Raw genomic sequence first — 13947 nt, 5'->3', positions numbered from 1 at the left:
AAAAAAAAAAAAAAAAAAAAAAATCAGTAGCTTTTCTATATACAAATGACAAACATACAGAGGAAGAAATTAGGAAATCTACACACTTCATGTTAGCCACAAGCAATATAAAATATCTAGGACTTGTTTGAAAAAACTTTAAGTCCCTGAAGAAAGAGCTTGAAGATGACCTGAGAAGATGGAGGGATCTCCCTTGTTCGTGGATTGGGAGAATTAACATAGTAAAAATGGCCATCTTACCAAAAGCAATTTACAGATTCAATGCAATCCCTATCAAAATACCTACACAATTTTTTAAAAAAGACATTGAAAGGTCAATTCTCAACTTCATATGAAAGACAAAAGCCCCAGAATAGCTAAAACAATCTTATACAATAAAAGATCCTCAGGAGGAATCTCCATACCCGATCTCAAGCTGTACTATAGAGCAATAGTAATTAAAACAGCACGGTACTGGCACAGCAATAGGCTAGATGATCAATGGAATTGAATAGAAGACCCAGATATGCATCCACACACATATAGTCACTTGATTTTTGACAAAGAAGCCAAATCTATTTAATGAAAAAGGATAGCATCTTCAACAAATGTTTTTTTGTTTTCTAAGTTTGCCAACAAATCGTGCTTATGAGCACCAATACAGCATACTCTGTGAAGGTAAGTCCCTGTTCCCCAATGATTCTGAGGGCATTAGTATCAGTGTCACTTGGGGACTTAGAAATGTAAATTCCCAGTCCCACTCCAGTCTTGTTGAATCAGAAAAGGAATGACTGTGATCCAGCCATCATGTGTTACGAAGACTACTCAGCAGGTGAATCTGATCGAGAGCTATGCTCAGAGGCGGGGCGGAGGGGTGAGGGGGAAGGGTATGAGATCTCAGGGTGTTGAGTCTTAGCAATCTGAGCTACTCAGGACAATTATATTCTCAGCGACTCCTTTAGTGTTCAGATATGGAGATGCAGATATTTTGGGATGGTAGGGAGTTTCAAGAAAGTACACCTTGGCGTATAAAATCACTCCATATGAATGGTTCAGAAGTCTCATCCCTCAGCAGTAATGCGTGAGAGCTTTATGTGAGTTTCACGTGTGCTATGGGAACACTCAGTGGCAGGTTTTCTGTCATGTTCACTCTGGTTCTTCAATTCCTAAATAAAGTGTTGCATTTTAGAGGAAGAACTGATGGTGCTTTAGTGGCACGTGTGCACTGTTAAAGGTGCTAGTTAATTATTCCCAACTGGGGGTCATCTGTTCCTGCATATAAGAAGGCCTCTTATGCTTGCTTGTTTCTTGTTTCCTCTGTGGGGTTTGGTCTCCAGTCTGAGCAATGAAGTCTTTCCTGGGCCTGTGGGGATTCCTCCTGCTCCTTCACCTTATGGGGACCTATGCTGATGACTGGACAGGTATCACATGTGACTTAGAGAACTGGAATGTCTTAACATGTGCTGAGGGATGTGGCTTTTTCATATAGATTGGTCTCTTTCAGGTGCATGCTCTTAGAATGTCACAACTCTACTGAGACACTGTTCTAACTTGAGTTCTTTCTCTAGCTCCCCTTCTCTTTTGACCTTTCTCGGAACACATGTTCCGGGGACTCAATATCTGAGGTGAGTTAGATATAGTGGAGTGGCCTAGGAAGCACAGAGGTGCCCACGGGCTGTTAAGAACGTAGGAATTGCTGGGCGTGGTGGTACATGGCTTTTTAAAAAATATATTTATTTATTCACTTTACATCCAGACTGAAGCCCCCCTCCTGTCCTCCTGTCCCCACCTTTCCATCCTCACCCCTCCCCTTCTCAGAAAAGAGGATCCCCCTCACCCCCATATCAACCCACCCAAGCACTTCAAGTCTCATCAGGACTCTTCCACTGAGGCCAGGCAAGGGGAAAAGAGATGCAATAGCCAGCAACAGAGTCCATGTCAGAAGCAGCCCTGCTTCCACTTGTTAGGGGACTCCCATGAAGACCAAGCTGCCCATCAGTTACCTATGTGTACGGGGCCTAGGTCCAGACTACGCATGCTTTTTGGTTGGTGCTTCAGTCTCTGTAAGGCCCCATGGGCCCTGTTGTTCTTCTTGTGGAGCTAGGATTCTCAGCTAGTCAGCCTTACTTCCTCCCAGAAGCCTACACTGTCAAAGGTCTCCACTCGAGATATGCTGCCACTCGGTTTCCCTTCTCTCTGTAAACTCTCTCACCTTCCACCTTGCTGTCCCATTTCTGATCCCCACATCATTTGTTTCCCTCCCAAAACAGTCTCCTACCTAGTTCACTCTCTTCATCCACTTCCAATGTAGTCATCTTTAATCCAGGACTCAGGAGGCAGGGACAGACAGATTTCTGAGTTTAAGGCCAGCCTGGTCTATGGAGTGATTTCCAGGGCAGCAGGGCTGTCCAGAGAGAAACTGTCTGGAATAATCAAGAATAAAAATGTACAAGAATTCAGGAATTCCTGTGGCATTTAGGAGAGGAGTCTTCGTATGGGCTTAGCCTTCCTTGGCCTTGTCTCTTATAGAGGCAGAGTATCTGAGAGAGAAGGTCAGCTCCTTGTAGTAATGTGACTGATCCAATTTCCTCAGCTTAAACACCAGCAAGTCTTTTACTTCAAGCAAACTATAATGGTTGGTCTCCTAAATGTGAGTGTAGACGCTTAGTTTTAAAGTTTAGAATTACAACAAAAAGTTATGTATTTTTGTCAAACTACTTTCAACAAGATAACCCGGTCTTGATGCGAGGAAGTTGCAAAAGTCTTAATTCATTGATCAACGTGTTTTATTTCTTTGTATTAGAAGCTATTGAAAGAAGACAGCTCTAGGAATTGTATTGGTATCCACTGCCTCGTTATCTGGACTTGTTAAATCTACATTGACTTGCTTCTCATGCTTACGTTTATTTGGTATAATAGTGGGAGTTAGAATAGGAATCTGTGCGGTTGGCTCTGACCTTGGTGTCTTACTTCTAGGCAGCTGGTCCTCGGCACAGTTCACAATTGTGCTTCAGCTTTACAGAAGCAGAAGTCCGGTTTGCAGGCATCTAAAGTTTTAAGCTCATCCTACAGCTTTATTTTGCACAGCATTATTTAAAGATATTTGTGGTATTGGCTTGTTTTAATTACTATTTTGTAATCAATTGAATGAATACATTGCAACTTTTTTTTTCTAATCTTATTGTTAGGACTTCTAAAGTGTTATTTATTGTTCTCTCTCTCTCTCTCTCTCTCTCTCTCTCTCTCTCTCTCTCTCTCTCTCTCTCTCTCTCTCTCTCTCCCTCTCTCTGTGTATGTATGTGTGTGTGTGCACATGTATGCATGTGTGCACCCAAAGCGTGTGTGTGTGTGTGTGTGTGTGTGTGTGTGTGTGTGTGTGTGTGTGTCTGTGTGGTGGTCAGACTTAGCAGCAAGTGCCTTTTTCCATTAAGCCATTTCTTCTTCCTAGAAATAGAATTGTGGGGCCATAGGGTAGGCACATCTGAGACCTGACCCAGTTGCTTGGTTTTCTGATATTGTGGCTTCAGTTTTGTCTTCCTAGAAGAAATAAATCTTGCCCTTTTTTTTCATTCTTAGAATATGTGGTGCTCACAGGTGACTGGATATCCATGTGCGAAGTAAATCAAGCCCTTACAGTTTTTAAAACCCCTTTTTATTTTTAGGTAATTACCATTACAGAATTATTTGTAAGAAGTAATAGAGAGTTGAGCTTGGTCGCTCATGCCTTTAATCCCAGCATTTGGAAGGCAGAGGCAAACTCTGAGTTTGAGGCCAGTCTAGTCTACAAAGGAAGTTCCAGGATAGCCAGGGCTCTGTTACACAGAGAAACCCTGTCTTGAAAAACAAAACAAACACACAAGCAGTAGTAATACAGGAAAGATCAATATGCCATTTTCTCAGTTTTACTCAGCAATAACACTTGTCACTGGGGTGTTTATATAATCACAACCAGACTTCAGGGCTTCTCTATCACCATGAGGACAGACTGTGTTGTTTTTTCTTCACTTTAATGCTTTTCGTGTTTTACGAAGTGATCCCATTCTCCTTTATACACATATAATTGTATACTTGTGACAGGGTCTCACTATGCACCCTGTCTGTCCTGGGACTCTCTATGTAGTTCAGGCTGGTCTCGAACTCCCAGAGATCCTCCTGTCTCTGCCTTCTGAGTGCTGGGATTAACGGTGTGCGCCCCCACATTGTCATCTTCATTCCAGTCCTTAGTCTTTGACAGCCACAATTGCACATTTTTACAATTTCATTTTATTTTAGTTATGTTAGGATAAAATATTTGGAATTGCCCCTCTCCCAGTGTGTGTGTGTGTGTGTGTGTGTGTGTGTGTGTGTGTGTGTGTGTGTGTGTGTGATATTTTCTGCAGATATTCTGAGTTAAAAGGAGAAGTGTGGTATTATCTTCTCTCAGATTTCATGCACACCTGATTACTGGGTTATAAAGGTGTTTTTCTTTTGATACTTATTTTTTTCTTTTCTTTTTTTTACATTTATTTATTTATTTATTTAATCACTTTACAGCCTGATCCCAGATCCCTCCCTCCTCTCCTCCCAGCCAAACCATAATGCTCCCCTCCCCCCCATTCCCTCTCCTTTTCAGTACCTGAGGAGTACTAACCCACCCTGGCAACTCAGTTCATAGCAGGACTAAACATATCCTCTCCGACTGAGGCCAGACAAAATGGCCCAGCTAGGGGAAAGGAATCCAAAAGGCAGGAAACAGAATCAGAGACTGCCCTACTCCCGTTGTTAAGAAACCCACATGATGGCCAAGCTGCACATCTGCTACATATGTGTAAGGGGGTCTAGGTCCAGCCCATGCATGCTCTTTGGTGGTTCAGTCTCTGTGAGCCCTGATGGGCCCAAATTAGTTGACTGTAGGGTTTCCCATGGTGTCTTTGACCCCTCTGGCTCCCTCTATCTTTCTTTCCACTCTTTCACAAAACTCCTCAAGCTCAGCCTGTTGTTTGGCTGTGGGTCTTTGCATCTGTGTCCATCAGCTGCTTAAATGAAGCCTCTCAGAAGACAGTTGTGCTGGGCTCCTGTATTATAACAGAATATCATTAATAGTGTCAGGGATTAGCTCTCTTCCCATGGGGTGGTCTCAAGTTAGGCCAGCTACAGGTGTGCCATTCCCTCAATCTCTGCTCCATTTTTGTCCCTACACTGCTTGTAGGCAAGACAGATTTTGGGTCAAAGGTTTTATGGGTGGGTTGATGTTCACATCCCTCTACTGGAAGTCCCACCTGGCTACAAGAGGTGGCAACTTCAGGCTCCATAGCTTCTGCTGCTAGGAGTCTCAGATAAGGTCACCCTCATAGACACCCAGGAGCCTTCCCTGTCCCAGAAATGCCCACTCACCAATTTCTGTTCTCTTGATTCCCCTGTCCCCTGCTCTCCCCATATCTGATCCCCATTCTTGTTACTCTCCCCATCCCTTCTCCCACTCAGTTGCCTCCTTCCATCTACTTCAAATGTCTATTTTATTTCCTCTTCTCGGTGAGGCCATTATTGGCTTCTTAGAGTCTGTAGATTGTAGCATGGTTATCCTGTATTTTATGGCTAATATCCACTTAAAAGTGAGTACATACCATCTATGTCTTTCTGGGTCCGGGGTACTTCACTTAGAATGATATTTTCTAATTCCGTCCATTTGCCTGCAAATTGCATGATGTGTTTTCAAAATAACTGAATAATATTTCATTGTGTAAATGCACCACATTTTCTTTATCCATTCTTATGTTGTGGGACATCTAGGTTGCTTCCAGTTTCTGGCTATTACAAATAAAGTTGCTGTGAACATAGTTGAGCAAATGTCATTGTGGTATCATGGAACATCTTTTGGGTATATGCCCAGGAGTGGTATAGCTGGGTCTTGAGGTAAATCTATTTCCAATTCTCTGAGACACCTCCGGACTAATTTCCACAGTGGTTGTACAAGTTTACGTTCCCCCCAGCAATGGCGGAGTGCTCCTGTTTCTTCACATCCTCCCAAGCATGTGCTGTCGCTTGAGTTTTTAATCTTAGCTATTCTGAGGGATGTAAGATGGAACCTCTGAGTTGTTGGATTTTCATTTCCCTGATGACTAAGGATGTTGAACACTTCTTTAAGTGCTTCTTGGCCATTAGAGATTTCTCTGCTGAGAGTTCTCCATTTAGCTCTATACTCCATTTTTAAGTTGGGTTATTTGATTTGTTAGTGTTTAATTTCTTTATGTATTTTAGATATTAATCCTCTGTCAGATATAGGGCTGTTGAAGATCTTTTCCCATGGTCTAGGCTGCTATTTTGTCCTGTTGACAGTGTCCTTTTCCCATGCTGTAGCCTGCTGTTTTGACCAATGACAGTGTCCTTTGTCTTGAAGAAGCTTTTCAGTTTCATGATGTCCCATCTATTAATTGTTGATCTTAGAGCCCGAGCTGTTGCAGTTCTGTTCAGAAGGTTGTCTCCTGTGCCACTGCATTCAAGGTTCTTCCCCACTTTTTCTTCTATTAGATTTAATGTTTCCAGTTCTATGTTGAGGTCTTTGATCCACTTGGACTTGACTTTTGTGACAAGTGTTTATTGCTATGCCAACTCTTGATGCTTCCATTCATATATTATGAGGCTGTAGATAAAGAAATAAAAACAGGGGCTAGTTTAGAGGAGTGTGAGTGGATAGAGTGCAGGGCATGCTCTGTACTTCATATATGTTCTAAGCAAGATGTGCTCATGTCCCAACTGTATAATATGTTTGCTCTGAGCCTGGTACAGCAGGTGGCCCTCACCTTTAATCTCAGCATTTCGGAGGCAGAGGCAGGTGGATTTCTGTGAATTCAAGGCCAGCATGGTCTACATATAATGTTAAGAAAACCATTAACTTCAGAGAATAGAATTAGAAGATTAAAAAAATGCTTTCAATCTGTGTTGATCTCCCCGTGACAGATTCTCTAAAAATATCTTTGGTAGATAGGAGTATATGTGAGTATCTTAGGGATGAAGTAATAACAGGTGAACATCTTTTACGGACTCATTTCTCTCTTTACCTGTTTTGTTTTGTTAAGGGGTGAACTCATGAAGTGCCTGGCTTTGCTCAAATGTTCTGCAATGATTGACACACAGCCTATTAACAGAAATGTTCTCCTTTCTCTTAGTCATTCATCTGCAATGTGCCGATCAGAGTTTCCATCTCAGGATTAAGCCTACGTTATTTCCCAATATATATATGGAATATGATGAAGTGTTTTTAGGAATTGGCTGCCCTGTGACCGCCGTCTGGCCAAATGATAGCTATGAGTTTACTTACAGTATTGACTCCTGTGGCATTGTCAAAAAAGTAAGAAGAAATACTAGTGCTTTTGGTCTCTTCCTTGTATCCACAAAATGAAAATCATAAAGTTTCTACTTGTCATACAGCTGGGTTAATGTCTTTAACAGTCACATCCAGGACAAATAATGTTAAGTTGCTAACTGAGGGATGAGAACAGTTTTCTATCCATCACAAAGTAGTTTTCTAAACTATTTGGCTAGCCTCAGGTGGAAGGGAGTAACATTAGTTAAACCTCACAAAGGCCTTCAGAGTTCCTTATTGGGGTGGGGCACTGACAGGTTAGTGATGCATAATCTCTGTCTAATATTAACTTGGATTTTGAGTTGACTAAAAAAATAAAAGTCAGATAGACTTTGCTGTAGCATTACTTGTTCAGATAATTGCACAACTTTAACAAGTTGGGATGATTGTCATATTTGGTGACACAGGAAGGAAATTTTAGATGGAGCAGTGCATGTGAGATACAAGAGTGTTTATCAAGTCCCCTTGGAGGAATGGCTGTTGTGTGAAAGAAGACACTGGGATGTGATGAACCCAGCTGTGACTGACCCTACAGATGCTTTAGCATTCCAGTCAGATAACTGATGAGACCCGGACCTCCCTCAGGGTGATGGGTCTTTTGTTTTTAAGAAATGACATAGGGGCTGGGCTGTATCTATGTATCTCAGTTGCTAGACAGCCCATCTAGGGTGCACAAGGCTCTGTTTGATTCTCAAGGTCACAGAAATTGGGCATAGTGCAGCACCTCTGCACTCCTAGCACTGGAGAGGCAGAGGCAGGAGAAGCATCAGGAGTTCAAGGCTAGCCTGGCTACCTGGAGAGTTCAAGGACAGCATAGAGTATATGGACTCACTCTCAGACAAAACAAGCAGCCACAATTGATCATTTAAATGAAATTCTCACAAGTATGGATTCCAAATGAGTTTTACCTGATCTGAAAGCTAGTGCTCTCTGTAATAAGCAACACTTTACCTTCTCCTGTGTTTCTGGAAAGGAGGTTTAAGCACATGACTTTAAAACCATGAACTAAGGATTTGATCTCTTTTCAATAAGCAAGAATTATGTAGCTTTTACATCCAGGAAGTGTACCAGACTGAACTCATCTCTTCATTTAGAAAACGGTCCTGCTTCCACAGCCAAAACACTGTGAATGTAACATGAATGTAATTCCTGAATGTTCTGTGGTTCTTCTTGCTGTGTATATTTTATTTTATATAGGTATAATAATATAAATGTATGTATAAAAAATTTAAAAGTTAATAAAAAAGAACTTATTTATAATTTTTAGCTGTTCTATCTAGGTTAAGAATTTTTATAATTAAATAATTTTTATTTATAAATTAAAAAAATAGTCTTGCTTCCCATGAGTAATTGTTGGGAAATGACCTTTTCTCTTTGAAAACTTGAAGTACTTATAAATTCTTGTTAAAATTCCATGAAGTCTCCTGAGCTCTGTGAAATAACATAGGTTTTAATTTTTTCTTTGCTCCTGTAGGCTCTTCAGGACGTCACTCTGCTTCAGACTAAACTTACATATATCTCAAGAAACAATACTTTGCAAGTTTCAATGCCACTGTCCTGTGTTCTGCGCCAGTGAGTTCCATGTGCCAGGCACCTGATCAGTTTCACCCTGACCCTTTAGATAAGAGACTCAAGCCCCTGGATATTAAATCACACAACCCAGGGTGGGCATGGTCTTGGGCATAGGTGTGGAAGCCTAAGGGGAATATAAATCTCTTTATCCTTGGCCCTGAGTCTTCAAAATTACAATTGTCTCCTAGAGCGTTAGAATGCTGGGAAAGAGGACCATCCGCTTTTCTAATGCTAGTATCAGAATGACTGGGAGCCTCACAGGTCTCACTCAGCTAATCAAGCCAGGCTGCTTTAAAAGTAAAGTCCAGATTCAAGTTTGCTGAGGACAGAAAGAAGGAAAGAAGGAAGGAAAGAAGGAAGGAAAGAAGGAAGGAAAGAAGGAAGGAAAGAAGGAAAGAAAGAAGGAAAGAAAGAAGGAAAGAAAGAAGGAAAGAAAGAAGGAAAGAAAGAAGGAAAGAAAGAAGGAAAGAAAGAAAGAAAGAGAAAGAAAAAGAAAGAAAGACACAGAAATATATCAGAACAACTAAGGTCAGCATGCAGCGTGGCTGTGTGGGGATGAACCAGAGTCAAATCAGACCCCTAGGATGAGATTTAGCTTCAACCTTGTTAGTTGATCCATCTGAGAAAGTCTAAGGTATAGGTCATTAGCAACTTTGACAGGCCTTAAAGTTATGGTAGACTGGGTGGGGTTTTGGGGGACAATCTATTAAACTTTTCTGGTTAAAATAATTTAAAGGACATTAAAAAAGGTATGTAAAATCAGCTTGTTTTTAGATGGTTTTGTACATAAATGTCAGTAAGTTGGGATATTGTATTTTTAATGAGCAGTCCTCCTCATCACTTGAATACACTAATTGCCTTACTTTATTATGGTCACTTAAAAACATTTTTTTCCAAGACACAGTTTCTCTGTATAGCCTTGGCTGTCCTGGGTTCACTTTGTAACCCAGGCTGGCCTCAAACTCAGAGATCTGTCTGCCTCTGCCTCCTGAGTGCTGAAATTAAAGGCATGTACCACCATTCCAGGCCCACTTAAAAACATTTTAGTTAGCCTAAATTTATTCCACATAGTAAAAGGGCTCATAAATATATGTAAATTCAAGTCTATTATATACTTTGACCATATTTACCCCATTGCCCTCTATTGTTCCACTTTCTGCTAATGCTCTTTTTTGTAGAGGAATATTATTTCAGAATATGGCTGTTTTAGCAAGAGATCACACCCAAAGATCTTCTAGATCTTTTTGATCCAGCTGGAATACAAATATGCCTTTAATCCAGGAGACAGGCAAATGGATCTGAGTTCAAGGCCAGCCTGGTATAGAGCAAGTATCAGATAAAGAAAAGCTTAGGTCCAGGCTGGGTGATACATGCCTTTAATCCCAAACAAAGGTAGGGTTTGTAGAAGGAAGTACCCATGTTTGAAAGGGATATCTAATTGAGTGGCAGAAAAGGGGACAAATCAGAGATGATTTGGCAGAATAGGATACACCCAACTCTTATGAGAAGAGGAAAGAGAAGCTACTTAAGAGACAGTCTTATAGAGAGAGCAGGGAGTTTTTTTTTGTTTTTGTTTTTGTTTTTTTTAAACCAGGACTGTAATAGAGAGATGGATTGCAGAGAGAGAATTCAGGTGAAGATGGAATGAGCCAGAAAATGAGAAAAAACCAAAAGATTAGAGCAGATTGCTGAGTTAGTTTGAGGTCAAGCAGAGCAATTCCAGGCTGAGAGAAGCCAAATTGAATAAGTAAGATGGAAGAAGAGTTAGAGCCAGAACAGCAGAGTTGAACCAGCCAGATATGAGATCAGAAAGAACAAGAAAGGGTGAGCTTATTAAGCAGTAAGTCTCAGAGGCTGAAAACATTCTAGGCCTAGGTTAGGTTGTACAGAGGTTAGAAACTTCCAGGACTAGGCCTAGGTTAGCAGAAGGAGGCAGTGAGCCTTCCAGACAACAATTAATCCAGGAGAATAAAAGTTACTATTACACTTTCGTTACCCAAATAGTACTTCTGCACTCATATGTCATGTGTGTATGATTCAGGATCCACATAAAACAGGACACATTCAAAATTTTATTTTCAAACAAACTTATTTTCTATTCAAGGAATTACTGAAGAGCCATTCTGCATGTCCCTTTACACAAAGAGACATACCCACCATAGCATCTAATATTTTATGCAATATTTTAATTAATTCTTTGAGAATTGCATACAATGTATTTATATCATGCTCATCTTCAGTCCCACCTTATTTCTTCCAGTCTTTATTCATTCCCCAACACTGTGCTCTCTTTTTAACTTTTAAGAAAGTAACTCATCAACTTCAGTTTGTGCCACTCATATACTCATGAATGTGGGGGTCATCCACCAGAGTGTGATTTAGCTACCAGGATCCAAATACCTTAAAACCAACCAACCAACGCACCAACCAACCAACCAACCAACCAACGTACCAACCAACCAACCAACCAATGCACCAACTAACTCCAACTAATTCCCTTTCCCAGATGTCATTAGCTCTTCATAGCTCCTCAGAGGTGAGGGCTCTTAGACTTCTTCCCACTCCATGACATCATGTGACTTAGATTGATCGTCCCCAGGTCTTGCAAAGGTAACCACAGGTAGTATAATGTCATGAGTGCAGAGGTCCTGTCATTTTCAGAGACTCTCTGTCTGATCCTCCCTGACCTTTGGCTCTTACCATCTTTCCGTAGCCTCTTCTTTTATAGTTGTGTATGTGTGTGTACATGTACATGTGTATGTACACATGAGCATATGATGGTGATATATAAATGACTCATTTGAGGCTAAACACTCTTCTGACACTTGTCTTCTTCACCTGATCAGTTAACTACTGCCCACTGCAGCTGGGATTTAAGCACTTTACTTGAGTGATAAGTCTGTATTTATGCCAACATAGTGAAGTAGATTCTATGATATCAATTTTCATGTGAGAAACTGGCACAGTGAAATTGAATTTCTTGCTTAGTATCATTGGTTGGTTGATCAATGATGGAATCTGAGCATGGACCCATCCTCAACATTATTGTTTTGTTGGTTTGTTTGATTGTTTGGTTTTTTTTTTTTTTTTTTTTGAGACAGGGTTTTTCTTTATAGCCTTGGCTGTGCTAGTTCTAGATCAGGGCCTTCTGTGTTTGTTAATATTGTTAGTGATGATAGTGGTCTTTGTAGACCAGGCTGGCCTCAAACTCAGCTCACAGTGATCTGCCTGCCTCTGCCTCCCTGAGTGCATGCACCACCATGCCCAGCTCAATGGCTTGAAATCAGTGCATCTATGAGTCACTGGAATTTGGCCTTGAGCACAACTTTCTAAACTCTAAGGTGTGATATTTCTCTTTTTTCCTCCCTTATTTTTAGGCAGCAACCTCATTTTTGTGAAGCCGGATATAGAAGAGATTTCACTGACAATCTTCCTGAACTCAGAAATGAGCAGGCTGCTCTTACCATGCTGCCAAAGTAAGGACACACCAAACTACTGCTTTTATAGCTTTGTCAGGCACGACTTAAGATATGCCAAGGAAACAGTCAAAGACATGTCTTGTTTGACTAGTGCCACATTGTCCTTAAACTGCTTGTAGGTCAGGCCTTCCTGTGCTTGCTAATATTGTTAGTAATGACAGCAGTCCTGTTAGTCTGTCACTTATCAGTAGAGATTTCACAGGGACTAAAGGTGTCCCTCTTGGGTACTATGACAGTTGATCTTACTTGAAGACCAGAGTATAGGAGACAAGCCTCTGGGTGTCTCTGTAAGGGTGTCTCCAGGGAAGATGAACTCAGTGGGGGGGGGTAGGCTTGCCCTCAAAGTGGGCAGCACCTATGTGGAGATCTACCAACTGGTGGCCCCCAAAAGAAGCAGTGACACTTGGATACCCTTCTTCCTGAACACACATTTATAGTTGTCACCACTGTCCTCTGATGACATATTTTATCTCTTCAGCTTTTCAACATCAAATGAAGACCACCAGGTCTGCGAGGAGGCCCAGGCCTCCGAAAGCAGAAGGCTTAGGCTGGAGGAAGTATTTAGCTTCATGGATCAGAATTCATCAGCTCTCCATTTCTCCATAATGTAGATGCTTGGATGATTTCCTATCCATTTTTTTTAAGAGACTAATTTGCAATTTTTAAAAAAGTGCCATGCAACCTTTGTATGTTTTCATTTTAGAAAAGGAGCTCTCCCTGTTTTTAGCTGTATAGAATCTGATTAAGTAATAAAAATTTTCTATTAATGCTGCTTCTGATTAAGGAATAAAAGTTTTCCATTAATGCTGTTTCTAATTATTGAAGGACTAATGTGCATAATTTTAATCCCAATGCTCATAAATAATTTTTTCTTGAAAGCTTTTTACTGTAGTATTTTGTTTTTTGAGAATTTAATGTATATGTTCACTGTACATATCCAGCAACCCCCCCATTCTTCCCCTTAGCTCCTCCAAGACCATCCTTCAACCTCCCTACTGCTTCCCAACTCTGACCTTTTTTTAAACCTATAACCTAGCAAGTGTTAATTCTGCTGTCCACATAACTCATGGCTGTGGGGTCTTCTACTGGAGTAAAGTTGACATTCCAGGCACCACATCCTTAAAAGAACCTTGATTTTTTTCTCCTTCAGAAACCATCAATTGTCAATAGCTCCTCAGCTAGGGGTGGAGGCTCCTGAGCCCCGCCCCTCTCCATGCAGGAATGCTGACTGATTTGATATGGCAAAGGGTTTATGTAGCTGCTGAAAGAGCCCTTTCGCACAACATTCCTGTCATGCCCAGAAGACACTGTTTCTGTCTGCTCCTCTCTGACTACTACACCCAGCGAAGACACCAGTGACAGAGTGACTCGCCCTGAGCCCACATGACTATCTTTCCTTTACCGTCACTTCAGTTATTGGCATTGGAATTTGACTTAAGTGGCGGAGGAGCCAGTGACCAGGCAGTGAGGGTGGAGCATATGGTAGTTGGACCCTGTAATATCAACCCCTTAATAATTTTATATTTTGGTAAGATCCTCACATCGTTCAAATGCACATTAGATCTTGTTAATAAA

General features: G+C 41.1%; 1 protein-coding gene across 1 annotated transcript; it reads left to right on the top strand.

Moving 5' to 3' along the window:
• Nucleotides 1-1324: 1324 nt before the first annotated feature.
• Nucleotides 1325-12983, top strand: Oosp1 (oocyte secreted protein 1). Its single transcript, XM_051146913.1, has 5 exons — nucleotides 1325-1400; nucleotides 7125-7306; nucleotides 8796-8893; nucleotides 12271-12369; nucleotides 12851-12983. The coding sequence occupies exons 1-5, from the start codon at nucleotides 1325-1327 to the stop codon at nucleotides 12981-12983; spliced, it is 588 nt and encodes a 195-aa protein (XP_051002870.1).
• Nucleotides 12984-13947: the final 964 nt, after the last annotated feature.

Source organism: Acomys russatus, chromosome 5 (assembly GCF_903995435.1).
Source record: "Acomys russatus chromosome 5, mAcoRus1.1, whole genome shotgun sequence".
NCBI classification, from domain to species: Eukaryota; Metazoa; Chordata; class Mammalia; order Rodentia; family Muridae; genus Acomys; species Acomys russatus.
This window is presented reverse-complemented; position numbering and strand designations above follow the sequence as displayed.